The 16,428-nt window shown below is 36.7% G+C and overlaps 1 protein-coding gene and 1 pseudogene across 1 annotated transcript; one reads left to right on the top strand and one right to left on the bottom strand.

Annotated features, from left to right (window-relative positions):
* Positions 1-5,300: 5,300 nt before the first annotated feature.
* On the top strand, positions 5,301-6,173 carry LOC140694302 (olfactory receptor 5M9-like). The gene has a single exon (XM_072957603.1). It carries the CDS (start codon positions 5,301-5,303, stop codon positions 6,171-6,173), a length of 873 nt encoding a protein of 290 aa, XP_072813704.1.
* Positions 6,174-12,239: 6,066 nt separating this feature from the next.
* On the bottom strand, positions 12,240-13,195 carry LOC140694554 (olfactory receptor 8U3-like; annotated as a pseudogene).
* Between the last annotated feature and the right edge of the window lie 3,233 nt (positions 13,196-16,428).

Here is a 16,428-nt window from a genome sequence, read left to right as displayed (position 1 = left end):
CTTCTTTGGCCATTTTTGAGATTTTATTTTCCTTAAGGGAAACCAGTGATGCATATGAACTCATTTCCACATACAAGCACATACATCATGGTCAAAACTTTAAGGCTATTTGCATATAAATAAATTGCTTATTCAAATTAAATTATAATATTACTTTGCTTAGAGTTTCAAAACTTAAACCCCTAAAAGAATTTAAGATTTTATTTACTTATTGTTACTTTTAAGTGAGTTAAAAGTAATTTCTTTTGGCAGTAAAACCACTAATTCACCATTTATTGGAAAACTCGACATACCAAATTAGTTGCTGGTTACTAACAAATTTTAAAATATGGTTTTAAAGCATTTTAATACTTGTGAGTAAGTGGATTTGGATGATCTTTGTTACATCTTTTTCTTCAAAAGTGAACTGCTTTCTCTACTTACTTTCTGGAGTGTTGGTTTAGTGTTACATGAAGAATGATGACAGCAAGGTAAATGGTTCACTCATGTTCATGGTTTGAGTTTCCAGATTTCAAATAAATTTGTGGGTGACCTTGATCTAATCATTTCTTGTTATTCATCCAGTTAAGTTTTAGGTTCTAGTGTCTGACTCCGAGATCTCTTCTGGCTCATAATTTCCATGAGTTTAGATTCTTGAGCAGAAGGTAAAGCAATTTTGCCATTTGCTGAAAATTCAGGATAGTTTTGTAAAATACTTATAATACTACACCTTAATGTTACATTCATTTCTACATCAACGTCGTTACATTTCAGCATTTCCAAAATAAAGTGTGTTTATCTTTCTCTGTCACTCTCTCTCTGTATTTTGTTCTCTCCAACACACAAGCACACACTTTCTTCTTTTTAAATGTACATTTAATTGAGAGAGTGCATGCTACATTATAATAGCATGGTACCAAAGAGTTCACCAGATGCACTGTCTTCATAATGAGTGAGAAGGAACTTAGGATTTGTGGGTACTCAGGGATAAAGAATGCAAAAGAAAACTTTGCCTGAGCATTATTTTGCAGATGAACTTGGGGTAGTAAATAGTTTAGAGTTTATGAATGATCCACATTGGCATTCTGTTTCTTTAACCTGTTAGCTACCTAAACTTGGTAGAAAAACTTAACCTCAGAGTTATTTTATGTATGCATATTTTTATCCTTCAACATAGCAATGATATTGACCACAGTCCTACAGAGGTGGCGACTTCATACTTGTGAACTGTTTATAAGAGAAAATGCAAAAAGAATTTCAAGTCTTTGAGAGCTTCGTATGAGACAGACATTATCCTGAGAGTTAGCCCTATGTTATCTGAGACCCCACCCCAGCCTAGGAGATAGTAGTCTCACATTCTGCAGATGAGAACTGAAGCTGAGAATCATTACTCACCCAATGACACATAATTAAAGTGCAGAGTTAAGGAGGTTTGATTCCTGATCCTTCTGACATCAAAATCAGTACTCTACTGACCCCCAGAAGAGCCTCAGTTAAGTGAAACAGGTTGTTCTACTATAATCAACTTCTTCACCAATGACCTCTACTTTTACTCATTCTCTGTAGATGTTTCCAAATGGTCTCTGAGGAATCTGTCATGTGTCTAACATCCATGAGATGCGTAGGGCAAGCATTGCTGTGATGGTGTCTCTTGAGAGATGATGCTTACTAGAAATGTAGCACAACAGACATGAAAATGACTGACCAAAAGTTTATAATGCAAACCATGACTGTTTTTCCGAGGTGCATAATTGTCAGGTGTGAATAGAAGGAAGCAGAACCCATGTGAAGGTGGGAGAGATTAAACCATTATATTAAGAATTTTGATTTCTTAATTTTAGAACCATAAAAAGTAGTCTCCTCATTAACACTCCTTAACTTCTCTTACCCCTGAGATGTTTTTATCTTTTCTTTCATAATTACCTGGGTAGTTCCTTGGGGAGATGCTCTCAATCCTCTCAGTGTTCAAGGTTTCATAATAAATAGTGAGTCATTATCACTTGCTTTTCTCACTGCTGAAGGTATGTCTGCAAATTTTACACTCTTTACAATACAGATTAATGCAGTCGCATCTTTTAATTTTTATTCTCGTTTTGAAGAGTAGACTAAGACCTCATTTGTAGACTTATTGGTTATCACAGTGTTTTATTGTGTGGAAATATATTACAGGGAAATAGTCTTATTTGTATCCACAGTTTATTTAAAACTTCATATGCCTGATCTAGCTACAATAGGGATTAACAAAAAAATTATCCTGCATTATTTATCCTTTTACCTCTTCTCTACAATGACCATTGATTTTCACATTGTGTTTTAAAATAAATGTGGATGGAGTTGAAGATTTTGTGTCAGTGGAAATGATTAGAGCAGTAATTATACCTTCACTGTTTCTCTTCATGAGAAATTCCAAAAACATTATTAAGATTCATTTTTAAAACTCATATGTTACACATTCTATATTTTTAATTGTTTAATAGATGATGCACACTTATATAATAAATTGGCTCTATCCCAGAAGTCACTTGACCATCTGATCCTAGGACTATGGGTTCGCCTAACCTTGAGTGGTAGCGTGAAGCAGTGGTCCATTTACTCTGTAGTTCAGCCTGCTCTAGGGTCATGCAAAGCTCTTCTGGTTCATCAAGAATGAACTATTCAAAGGATAATATTCTTCTTTTTTGGAGGATACTCAAACTGAAAATTTAAATGTAAAGAAATAGAATATTGGAATAGATTATCAAAGAGGCAGCAATATAAGATTATTAAGGCTATAACATGGAAGTCGAATTAATTGGTTTGCATCTCAGTCTGACCAATTAGCAGATGTCTGATCCAGGGAGACCTTCTTAGCCTTTCAGTGCCTCAGTTTCCACAGTTTTAGATTGACTATGTGAATAGAACCTGGTCCATCGGAACTTTACATGCAAAAGTTTTAGTAAGCACTCAACAAAAATTAGCTATTTTTACTCATATTTTAAAGCTGAGACAGTTGTCACTAAAGCAATCTTTCCTAGAGGCTTTAAGAACATTGGAGTACTGTAATGCATTACATAAAGCTGATCTAGAGATCAGGACACTTTAAAAAATCTTGTGTGAATATTGCTGAGTATCAGTTATATTTAACAGCTAAGCCAGGCAGTTTAAAGAGTTCCAAGATGAATGAGACTAATGCTACTATCACAGAGCTAACAATTATGTGTAGAGGAAGAAAAATACACACGTCATGCAGGAAGCAAAATTGGAGAAGTAGTTTTAGTCTATGTTTCTTAGATGCTTTGATGCTTTTGTTAAATATATTTTATGCTTAGTAGTACCATTAACCCAGTCAAAGTCTGTTGGTTGGAAAGTATGGGCTCATTGAGCAGGGTCATGAGTTTTTACATAGGAAAAATCCCTGATCTTAGCTCTGCTTCCTAACCAGAGTCTGCATCTCTCATCTGGCTGAGTATTTCCACACTTAAGAGAAGCCAGATGATCTACAATCATGGAAATCTACAGAAAGGAGGAAGGCAGATCAGAAATGAAACTTCAGTGCCTCCTATCTTATGTGCCCAATTTACTTTATTCGTGGTGTATTTCATCCCCATGTGAATAATCAAGAGATGGGAAAATAGTTCATAAAGACTAATTAACTTCCTAAATGTCCTCTGCTATGGATTGGAGGGGATCGTGATGTAATCACAGAATTTACACACTGTTTAATGTTAAAGGAATGGCTCTGGAAACACTCATTTTCAACATGGCAAGCTAAGAGTTCCTTTTGAATTTTCATTCTCTTCTTCCCTGTATTTCTACATTGCTGGTTTCTTCTCACTAAGTAAAAGAGCCATATTTTCAAAGAGATCTTCTATCACCCTGTCTGCATCCTGCCTCTCCTTATTTCTGATCCCATTGGCAAACTGTGCATTTGTCACTGTGGCTCCAATCCCTGAAGTATCTCACTTGTATATTTTATCCTTCACTTCTTTTCAATGAGAATAAATTCTGATGCAAGCCAGAATCCTGTATATATTGTTTAACCTCCTATTTCCAGAATTTAGAATACTTCTAGATATAACAAATATATCTGACATATAACTGGCTTTGATGTTTGTAAAATGAATTAACCTAAGCAATTACAAAGACCCATTTATATGTCAGTAACATCCCCTTCAAGCACAATTAATATGGAGAGCTTAAATTCCCGAGATGATGGTAATTATACAGATGCAGCCTTAAGAACTCACAGCAAATTTTTATTTCTTGGAGAAGTCAACACGGGAAATGTATTAAAAGGAGAAAGATTTCTTGGGAACATGTTCCTTGTGGTGACATTAAATTTGAATATAAATAGACATAGAATTGATTGTTCCTGAAAACCAGTGGAATCTGAAATGAGAGACAATAATTATTAAAAAGTGTCACCTCAATTTTACCTCATGGCATTTGTCTAGATACTTATCTATTGACATAATTCTGATGTTGAGTGCTATGTGATTTAACCACCTGTGGTTTACATTTTTTTTAAGATAACAAAAGCTAGTAGAGCCTGTGCTTTTAAATACCTCTCACCTTACCCTGCTAGTAGCACTCATCAAGCAAGTATAATGTAAGGCTGAACAAACTAAAATGTGATTAGGAATTTCATATGTCGAAAGCATGTGGTATCATATACTGGCATAACGTAGGGCTAATATGTCAATAACTAGGTTATAAGACCAACATATAAGACCACTGTCCCATAAGATCATATAAATAAGAGACTACTGTCCAAAACATGTGAAAATAGATCAGTTAATATCACATGTGTGTTTGTATTTTTATTGATATTGAGAGCCAGCTATCATACTGGAAAATAGCATTCAGTGGAGTTTCAGAGGATTCACTCCACTTACTTGCCTGTGAGTACTCAGTGGCTAGCTGACCTTGAGTGAACACTTAACACTGATGAGTCTCCAGCTTTTTTCTAAAAAATAATATATTGGAATGGATTCAGTCATTCTCTGACAACTCTCAGTCTGGCTTTAGTCTTATCTGAGCCCTGGGATGTTAACATTATGGAAATTATTTACAAAATATAAATATATAGTTCTAGTAACACATGAATGCAATTGTCTATTTTAGGACTAAGAAACTGATATAAATATTGATGGTCATTACCTATAAGACCTACTAAAGGAAATAATTGTACCTAGATATTCTTTTATTGGACACTGTGTGAAATATACATTAATTGTTCAATTATTTGAATTAGAATACAGATACACATGATTCAAGACTTCCAAGAATAAAACAAATCCATTTTTTTTCTTTCTCCCACAGACAGTACAGCCTGGGTCTCCATGAAGGCAATGCCAAATTTCACAGATGTGACAGAGTTTATTCTTCTGGGGTTGATCAGTCATCAGGAGCTTCAAGTTCTCCTTTTTGGGGTGTTCCTAGTAGTTTACATGATCATGCTGTTAGGGAACATTGGTATGATTATTTTGATCAGCATCAGTCCCCAGCTTCAGACCCCTATATACTTTTTCTTAAGTCATCTGTCTTTTGTGGATGTGTGGTTCTCTTCCAATGTTACTCCCAAAATGCTGGAAAATTTATTATCAGAGACAAAAACCATCTCCTACGTGGGGTGTCTGGTGCAATGTTACTTTTTCATCGCCCTTGTCCATGTGGAGGTATATATCTTGGCTGTGATGGCCTTTGATCGCTACATGGCCATCTGCAACCCTCTGCTTTATGGCAGTAAAATGTCCAGGACTGTCTGTATTTGGCTCATCTCTGTGCCTTATGTCTACAGATTCTCTGTTAGCCTGATATGCACCCTGTGGACATATGGCTTGTACTTCTGTGGAAATTTTGAAAATAACCACTTCTATTGTGCTGACCCTCCTCTCATCAAGATTGCCTGTGGTGGGGTCCACATCAAAGAATACACCATGATAGTTATTGCTGGGATGAACTTCACGTATTACCTTTCAGTGGTCCTCATCTCCTATATCCTCATAGAAATAGCCATGCTACGCATGCACTCTGCTGATGGGAGGAAGAAGGCGTTCTCCACCTGTGGGTCCCACTTGACGGCTGTTATCATGTTTTATGGGACTCTCATATTTATGCATTTCAGGAGGCCCCCTGAAGAGTCTGTGGAGCAGGGGGAAATGGTAGCTGTGTTTTATACCACAGTGATTCCCATGCTGAATCCTATGATCTAAAGTTTGAGAAACAAAGATGTGAAAGAGGCAGTCAACAAGGCAATCATCAAGGCAAACTTGGGGCAGTGAAACTGCAATAGATATTTCTGAGTACATTGCTACTTGTGATAAGTGTGTAGGCATGAAAGTTCCTAGCTCAATAGAGACTGTCTAAAGGCAACTCTTACATATACTGAGCTCCAGTCTAACCCAGTGATGCTTTTACCCCATGAATGGCCTCTAAGTACCAAGATTGTTACTCCACATATGCAACTATATGATTCAAACTGACATATTACACATTCATGGTGTGTTTAAAATTGTGCAGTCACTGGAGGACTCATAAATAATTTGAGATAAATACATTGTGTTTTGGAGATATCTTTTTTAGAGTTGAACATGATTTCTATGATGTTTTCTTTACTGAAATTTTGTAAGAAATATATAATTTCATGAGGAAAAGAATAGGAATTCATCTCTATTCCCTGATTACAGAATGCTGATGGACCCTGATTTACCAAATAACTTTTTGATAATGTTCATACACACATGGACTTTTGATAACAAAGTTGTATTCAGAATCTTCAACTAGTATTGTAACACAGTCCTAAGTTTTGTTCTCAGTATATATAGCTTGATAGTTATCAACACTTTTTGTGTGTCAATCTATTTACTTACCCTGATTCTACTCCTTAGCATGGATTCTGGTTAGTTTTCTTGGTTTTAAAGGGTGAAATATTTATGACATAAAGACTTTCCTGTCTTCATCATAATAAAAAAAAACGAACCAATATGAGCTTTCTGATATTTAAAAATCTAACCTTTGTTCATAGCCTTCATCCTATTAAACCTTTGGTTGATATGATTTGAAACTATTGTTTGTTTCCAATTTCTTCTCATGAATGTTACATTCTTTGGTTCTGTTTTAGCAGCTTAAATCAAGCTTTCAGGGCTTAGAGTGGATCAACCAGATAAGAAGCCCTGTTCAACTAAAAGCCATTGCACTGGGTATGCGTTAAACTATGGTCAATACAGCTCAAAATGATATCCACCAGGACCCAGTTAAAGTTCTTAAAATCTCACTGTTCCATTTATATAGATTGGTACCCACTTAATCTACATTCATTCTTGCTATAGGAAGAATACAGACTTTTCTTCCCTTAATGACTCTTATCAGCATAAAGGTGAATGGGAAGTAGAAGTAATTTCTGATGATTGAGTTTATTCTTGGGACTAAAGAAGCCCTGTTTACTTACCCTGATTCTACCCAGGGCTAATTGAATTGAAAGGCGTGCACAATGAAAGATGTGCAGGAGGACTCTGAGAAGTAACTTATGGTTTTGGAAACACCACTGGGAGGATGGACTAATTCAAGCACATAAAGTATGGTTGCTCAGGCTAATTTACTAGTTAACTATAAGCCACTTTCCTTCCGATTGGATCTGAGAAAAGGTAGCTGATGGGAGGAGGGATGTTCTTTTTCACAAATTTAGGTTCTGAGTAGGAAGAAAAATTACCATTAATTGCTATAGGAAATTACATTAACAAAGCGGATTTCTTTTTTATGTTGTTAAACTACCCAAATTTGGTTCTAAAGAGTTCATGTCAATGTGGTGTCAAAGTAAGACCGCTCAAGAAACTTTTGCTTTCACAGAGATTGGCATTATAGCCTGGCATTCTAAGATCATATTTTCTCTGATGCTTATGGCAGAAATATTCCTCAAGGTCCACTATTTTATGTTTACTTTTAGAAATAAAACACTAGCCCTCCAGCTGTTAACCACAGTTGCCCTCATTTCTATTAGCCAGGTAGCTAACTTTGTTACAAATGTTTTGGCAATGAGCTGTCAGTAGAAAGATATGCCTAAAACCCAAGGTCATTTCCTCAAGTCAGAGCCACTTGATGTGGACTTTTTCCTTTCTCTTCCTTCTTGAAAATGTTGCCACTGAAATGGTTGCTGTAGATTGAGACAAGAAAGCCACATATGGAGGGTCTAATTGCCTAACCCACACCCCATAACTCACACTGTCCCCTGAGAAAGGAATCAAATCCTATGTTACTAAGTCACTGTGTTTTAGGAGTTTGCTCCTTAGACAGCATGGCTATAGTGCTGAAGTTGTTCTTATAATTCTTTCCAGAAACATGGCCCTTAGCACCTGGCCTCTGCATCTGACCACTTCCCAGGGCAAATGTTGCCTTGAGGATGAATGTCTCCTCAGAAAGTGTCTGTTCTGACACTGAGTATACTGAGCAAAGAAGGGAACCTGGTTCTCTGTCTTAGCCAGAAGGAGGGAAACTCAACCTCTGGTCTTAGGTGATTGGTTGTATCCCCTTTTCCTAACTACTTGGTGAGTCCTTGGACTTGTCATGACCTCCAGCTGTCCATTTAGTTGGTTTTGAATCCCTTTGGCCCCAGCTTCTAGGTGACTTCTCCTCACTAGTCTTTGCAGGCACTTACAAGGCTCTTTCACAGGCTCAGGGAATCTCAGCCACCTCCTCTGCACTGTGTTTGTAGGTGTGGACCGGATGAGCGTCCACCAGATGTTTTAGACAACACATCTTTAGCTCTTCTTACTTGGTATGAGTTGAATTGTGTGCTGATAAAACAAATGTATTCCTTCACCAATTTGCTGCAATGCTGGGACTCTGGTTTTTCTATTAAGCTTTTTGTTTCAATAAAACAGGCTCTACCTCAGGGAGGTAAGCTATCCTTGCTGCTGCAGGAGCTCTTCAAACCCCTCTGGGCTTTCTTTGGGCAACGGTGTAATTTTGCAGCAACCTCACCTGAGTCTACTGTGCTACCCAGAGGAAGGGGCAGCAGATTCCTTTCCAAAGAGTCACTAACCTTTATATCTTGCTCGCATCACCAGGCTCAGGTTGGGACCTTACTGCTTGCTTCCAGAAAAATGGCTCCTCTGCTGTTAGGAGATCTCTTCTACTTTCCAGTTCTCTGTATAAACTTCACTGTTCAATACTATGCTTTTGGGATTACAGAACAGGCAAAACAAACACAGCAACAACAAAGGTGTTTTCCTTATTTGAGTTCTTGCCCTTGGCAATTCACAGTCATGACTTTCAAGATTCATTTTTTGGTATGATGCCTCTGCCCCCCCAAAGAAATTAATTTAGAACCTGAAAGGCATAATTTTAATTCTGCCTTTCTTCAGAATTTGTACTGTTTGTATCCACTTAGAACACCTCATTGTTGATTTACTGATAGAGTTGGTGTTGTTTAAGGAGGATGTAAAACTAATTTTTAAGATACATAATTTAATATGACAATATTGATGTCTTCACAGAAATCTAAATTCTAAATTAAACCATGAATGCTGTCCTAACCTAACTTGGAATAGTGAGTTAAAGTGGTTATCACAGGCTTTTGATTAACTTCTACAATTTCTCTTGCCAGTATTTCCCAAAATACAGCACAAGAGATAATTTCACATAGCACCCAGAGATTGTGTTATTTTAACTTTTTGAGTGTTCAGAATTCTTGTTACTTTATGAAGATTTTGGCATGGATTTTTCTCCTTTGCGTTGGTTACAGAAAGTTTAGTTTTCAGATTTGTTTAAATAAGTTTGTGAGTCAATTAAAATATATTAAGCAAATAATAAATGTTCCAATACATGAAAAATAATAAAGCATAACATTAACTAAAAGTCAGAAAACACAACCCTATGGCAAGTCACTACCATCACACACACACACACACACACACACAAAATCACACACACTATCATATAAAGATAGATAGATAGGTAGATAGATAAATAGACAGATAGATAAGCTGATAGATAGACAGACAGATAGACAGAGAGATAAACTGACCTACCTAGTTACTCTATACATAGTATATAGTACAATATGTGTATATTATGTATACTGTGGTATATATGTATATGCTTAATTAAGCAACTTCTCAGGATACTAGCTTTGAATCAGGCACTACTTCCCACAGGGTTTTTAAACCACCCTTTCTTTAATTTTTTCAGAGCTCTATTGTTTCTGCAATTTCCAAGACTATTAAGTCATTCAAGTGGGACAAAATCTGGTAAGTCATCTGTGAAATTCTCTGTTGCCATACTCTTTTTTTATGTTAATTTTAGTCATATATATATATAGAGAGAGAGACATAGAAAGAGAGACAGAGAGAGAATTCTAGGGAAATCTATCAGAGAGACACCAATGGGTTTCCCACATTGTTCAATTAACTGTGACTCTAGGACAGAATCAGCTTTGAACGCCTGACCTTTATAAGCACCACTCACTCAGAAATTAATAGTGTTTAGGCAACTGTTTCCCATCACTGACAGGTGGCTTTGAGGAGCCTGGTTAATGAAAGTCAGAGATGCTATTCAGCATCATCCAGCTAGAAGTGGTAATACTCAGGTTTGAACTCAAAAGCACAATTCCAAGAATGAGCTTTTTTTTCTAGTTTACTGAGATGCCATAGATTGAATCCAGGCAGAATTTGATTCCTGGTCATGCCTGGGTTAGAATAATGAAACTTTCATGAGATGAAAGCAGAACTGACAGAGAGAATGAAAAAAGGAATCAGCTCATGGTAGCAGAGGGCTCACACATAATCCTAGCACATACATCATTGGCATAGCTTCACTTCATTCATTTGATAAGGAACTTCATTTGTTCATTGCTTGTTCATTTTGTTCATTGTTTATTGTTCACAACTGCATTATCAAATGAACAAAATGTATTTCCTGGTTTGTCAGATTCATTCTAATATCTATCATGGTATGTATGTCATGGTGGCACAATGTTATATTTCAGCAGGCTGACTTATTTCAAATCCATTCACTTTCTAGTTGTCTTACTCTTTGAGGAGGCCATTGAAAGAATTTTTCTGCTAAGTGACTCACAAGATAAACCCTGGCAATTTGGTGGCTCCTTACCCACTCCCTTCTCCTTTGAACGTATGTTCTGCCCACTGTTCCCAAAGTAAGAAGATGCAGGTGTTGTTGAAACCATCTGGATGGTATGTGAAAATGAATCCAGTTAAAGCTTCTTTATACATGTTGAAGATTCTGGCAGACAAGTGCAGAGATGTGCATCCAAGACAAGCCTCATCTGTAAGTCCTTTTCCTTATCAAACCTACCACCTACCACTCTAAACTGGTCTGTTGCTAGCTGCATCTTCTTGCAGAGTGTCCAACACTGTGAGGCAGGAAATATTCTGTTTGTTTGTTTTTTGCTCACCAAGAATGACTCCCAATATCATGCACATGGTAGACATGAACATTTGAATTTATGAGTGAAAATATAAACTATTATATTCCAGTTGAAGGTTTAAGTGGGTTTTGAATTATGTCTCTTTATATTACCTGAACATGGAACTATATTCTTGACATCTAATAGCCACCATATTTATCTCTTGGTTTTAAGCTACCCCTTCCTGTCCCCCAACACACTGTAATTTCCTCATACCCCTAAAACTCTAAAAGACCTTTAGAAAGCACAGCTTTGCTTAGGGAACTTAAAGATAGATCTGCATTTTTGGTTTGATAGAGTAATAAAAGGGAATGTGGCTTTCCAAAAGCTAATCCTTGTTCCCATGTCTACATGGTGAAAAATGACTTTCTTTCAAAGGATGTGCTAATCATGCAATTTTAGGGAGTGGCTAGAGTGAATGTGGAGGTCAGCAGCAGAGAGAGGAATGATGGGTCACAGACAGGGAACATTGGAGGAGGAGGCTATCGCATGGAATGACATGGGGATGGATAAGAAACTTACTTCATCACCATCCTTGCCCCTTTCTCTGTCTTCCGCGATATACAAAACAGGAACAATTTTGAAAAGACTGATTAAACCTTATTATCAGTTGAATAGAAGCTAGTCAGGTCAAAACTATCAGTGTCACATATCCTAAGAGTAGTAATTTCTTAAAAATGTAAATTCTACTCTTTTAAAAATTTCATCTTACTATCGATTACATGAAAACTAGAACTCATGTACAAAATCATTTTACTCATATAAAGAATGGTAAAAAAAAATGTACTTCATCAAAAGATTAGAAAAACAACATGTCTGTCTGCAAGTGGCATTGTTCCAAGTCAGGTTTTGTTGCAAGTCACTTTTTAAAGTTTATTAGAGGCAGGACATAGCATTTGTCAATGGCTTTCCTCAAGGCATTCTTTACTTCTTGGTTCCTCAAGCTGTAGATCATGAGGCTGAGCATAGGAATGACTATTGTGTAGAACACAGAGGCCATTTTGTCCATGTCAAGGGAATGGTTTGATTTGGGCTGCAGATACATGAAGATCAGAGTTCCATAGAATATAGTCACAGCGGTCAGATGAGAGCCACAAGTTGAGAACACTTTGCACCTTCATTCTGTAGACTTGATTCTCAGGATTGCAGCCACAATGTGTAAGTAAGAAATAAGGATGGTGGTCAAAGAACTGATCATATTGAATCCAGCAAAGATAAAAATCAACATCTCCTTGAGGCTGGTGTCTGAGCAGGCAAGGGCCATCAAAGGACATCATCACAGTAGAAATGATTGATGACATGGGGGCCATAGTAGATCAGTTGGAAAGTAACAACTGTGTGGAGCAAAGCAACAGAAAAGCTATATAAGACGGGGCCCATTACCAGCTGTATACACACCTTTGGGGACATGATCACCATGTAGAGAAGAGGACTGCAGATGACGACATAGCAGTCATAAGACATTACTGCAAGAAAGAACATTTTCAAGATCAATAAGTTCAGGAAAAAGCCCAGCTGTGTGGCACATGCATAGAAAGATATGGACCTGTGTCTGGTCAGGAGGGTCTGCAGGAACTTGGGGGCTATTGATGAAGAGTAGCAAAGGTCTACAAAGGCCAGATTACTGAGAAAAAAATACATGGGTGTGTGAAGTCGAGAATCCAATTGGATTAGTGAAATCACCCCAAGGTTTCCTACCAGAGTTAGAGAATATACCACTAAAATGAGCAGGAAGAGAAGAAGTTCAATCTCTCTATGGACTGAAGAGCCCAAAAGAATGAATTCTGTCACCCTGGTGCTGTTCCTTTCAGTCATTTGTTCCAATCACTCAATTGCTGAAGAAAGATAAGTTAAAGACCAAAAAATTGCTGGGCATAAGAAATTGTCACCAGACATCAACTCTTGTGTGTTTTAGCTTCAGAAATTATTGTTCATTGTGGTAGAATATCAGAACAAACAAGCACATCCCATTTGAAACTCTCCTCTCTGGCTGTTCATAATTTTATGAGGTCAAAGTTGAGTGCTGATAAAAATAAACCAATTAAAGTCTGCAGAGTGAAGATGAAAAGATGAACCATATGTTTGAAAAGATATTTAATATTTTAGATTCAGACCATTTTCAATTATATTGAATAAAGAGAAGAAACCATTTTTTTAATTCCTGCTCCTATATCTTCTTCTTGGTAGAGCAGAACCTTAATGTAGTAATTTATTGCCTTTTTGAGTAGATATTTTAATTTGTTTTTTAAAGTATAGTTATCAAAATTAAAGTGTTGTGCCATGTTGCATTTTAACTACTTATGACATTTATAACCAAGAATGTTTTCTACAATCTCTGTTAAGTTTTCAGTGATTATAACTACATTCCTCCTTTTAAAAGGTGGTAATCTCTTTGATGAGAGAAAAAGAAAATGTGAGGAAGTGAGACTCCTGCCTTATGCTGTTCTACTTGTACGATGTGTCATTGTGAATTAGATGCCTCTTTCAACTTCTAAAGGAAGATAAATAGCTAACTCTAATTTCAAGAGGAATGTAATAAAGTAAAAAATTATCATCCTTATCAAGTTAAAAAAGTGTACAAAGTAGAAAAAATAATTCCTGTTTTCTCCTCAAACATTTTGTCCAAAGGGAAACTTTTTTTTTCTAACAATTCACTGAGAGTGGTCAGAAAATTATTCCTTTAAATTTCTTTCTTCTCTCTCTATTGAATCATCTTAATACTATTACTTGTACCTAATGTACTCTCTAAAAACAAGAAACAAAAAATATATATGCATACATACACAAACATGCACATACATATATACACAAACACACACATATACATACAGATACATGCATATATACACACATATGCATAGTTACATATTAGTGCATATTTAAAACCTGACATGAAAACAAAATTTCCCTCCATCCATTTACTTTCCACTTAGTGAAGTCAAAACCTACCTTGTGAGAGGTGTGTTTGAACTGGCTTGTTTTCCTGAACTGGATCCTAACACAGCTACAGTGCTATAGCTCACTATTCTGGGAATAGAATGGAAGAAGAAATGAGAAAACATTGATTTGGCCGCCATGTGCTCACTGCCATCCATGGCAACATATTGACTCTGGTCCCACTCTCGGTCTTCCACTATAAATATCGTTTCAGATGTCTTAGGGGTAATTAGTGGGAGTGTTGGTATTGAGTCACTTTTCTTTGTGCATACATTGGAATTAGGCTTATTTTTTTATTTTTCTCCTTTGTAATTAAAGAAAAAACTTGCAAAACCCAGACATGCTCATCAATTTCAAATTGACCCATGAATGTCTGTGATAGATATTAAACCATCAACACTTCCCCGTGAGAGAAAGACAACTCCCCCACACACAAAGGCTCTTTATCAGAGGATTTGACTTCTGACTTTTTATCAACAGGTAAAATGTGTGTCCTTCTTCTAAAGGACACCCAAGTCTCAGGCAGTAGTTGAAGAAGATATTTCATTTGGGGAGGTTTAAGAAAGGTGTTTCATTCTTGAGAAGAGACGTCAGCTTCATCTAGTTGGAGCTGAACTAGCCAGGGCCATCTCCTTTGTTTTAAATAGGGGAAGATTGTGGATGGCCTGGAAATAAGGTGCTATGGTAATGACCGACAGCAGCACTTTTTAACCTACCAGCATGTGGAAGAAATCTTCCCCTGAATGTTTCCCCAGGGGTCTCCTTTCCAAGGACTCACTCAGATACTCGGGATATGTGAATGAGTACTCCAGGTCTTTATATAATGCAGTCTCGATTCTTTTGAGAGTTAATTCCGAGTGTTCCCCCAATGTGAGTGCACCAGAGTGCAACTGTGCAGCCTCCAGTGTGCAGTCATGATTAGAAAGTTCCAATTAGATGAAGATTAGCTGGTAAAAACAAAGGTAACTTTAAGTTATGTTTGAAACTAGAATAATGTCAGCATGAAATCACTAGTCCTTGGTTATGTATGTCCAGTTCAATTGCTGTAAGCAAAACAAAGAAAAGCAAAAACAAAAGGCAAGCAATTCAATTATTACAACCACTTTTAATGTATTGTCATCATTTGTTTTCATTTGTCCCTTCCATTCCCTGTGATCTTCTCAGCCAAAGGGATTCTGATTCAATAAAATCAACCAGTTCCTGTATATATTTTAAAAAACCCTGGAGTATTAGTATTGATAGGTATGGGACATTTTTATATATCCTTTATTTTGTTAAAAATACATATACATATACATACTTTTTCTAGGATAAAAAGAAAGTATATTTGAAACCTGAACAACACAGGTGTGAACAGTGTGGATCCACTCTTAGGAGATTTTTTCCAATAAATCCTACTCCAGTACTACACCTCCCGAGGTCGGGTGGCTCTGCAGGTGTGGAGCTGCAGGTGCAACTCTACTGTAAGCTTATAGACAGATTTTCCATCTGGAGGGGTTGGTGCCCCTAACCCTACATTCCTCAAGGTTTATGTTAGCTGTTTACAAAATTTGATATACAGAAATATATGAAAAAATTCTCTAGAGGTAACTGCTCTTTAGGTTTGGGGACAATTCATTTTTCATTTTTCTTTTTTTTTTGTATATTATTAAATTGTAATCAGAGTATACGACAATTTACTTCTTATAATGAATTTTTTCCAGCAATTCATTTCTATGGGGAATTGGTCCAGGACACCTCTTCCTTCCCCCAGTGCATCATTGCCCAAACGGGTGGATGCTCAAGTCCCTCATTCACAATTGCATAGGGCAGTCGGACCTTCAATCTGGGGGTTCCACATCAGTGGATTTGATTGTGATAAGATTTTTTGTGTCCTGTTCATTTCTTTAGAAAATGATCAAACCAGAGTAATAAGCACTTTATCATAGTTCAGTTTATAATTTATATTCCGAAGGTATGCAGAAGCCAACCCTTTGCCCACTTATTACAGCTCACAGACCATCACCTCCATCCAAACTGTGCACATGTGGTATATGCTGTCTTATATTGCCTGAAGATGTATTTCACATTTGCTATTGCAATCTTATTTCCATTTGAGTAGACCTTTGCCT

This window comes from Vicugna pacos, unplaced genomic scaffold (genome assembly GCF_048564905.1).
Source record: "Vicugna pacos unplaced genomic scaffold, VicPac4 scaffold_21, whole genome shotgun sequence".
Classification (NCBI taxonomy): Eukaryota; Metazoa; Chordata; class Mammalia; order Artiodactyla; family Camelidae; genus Vicugna; species Vicugna pacos.
This window is presented reverse-complemented; position numbering and strand designations above follow the sequence as displayed.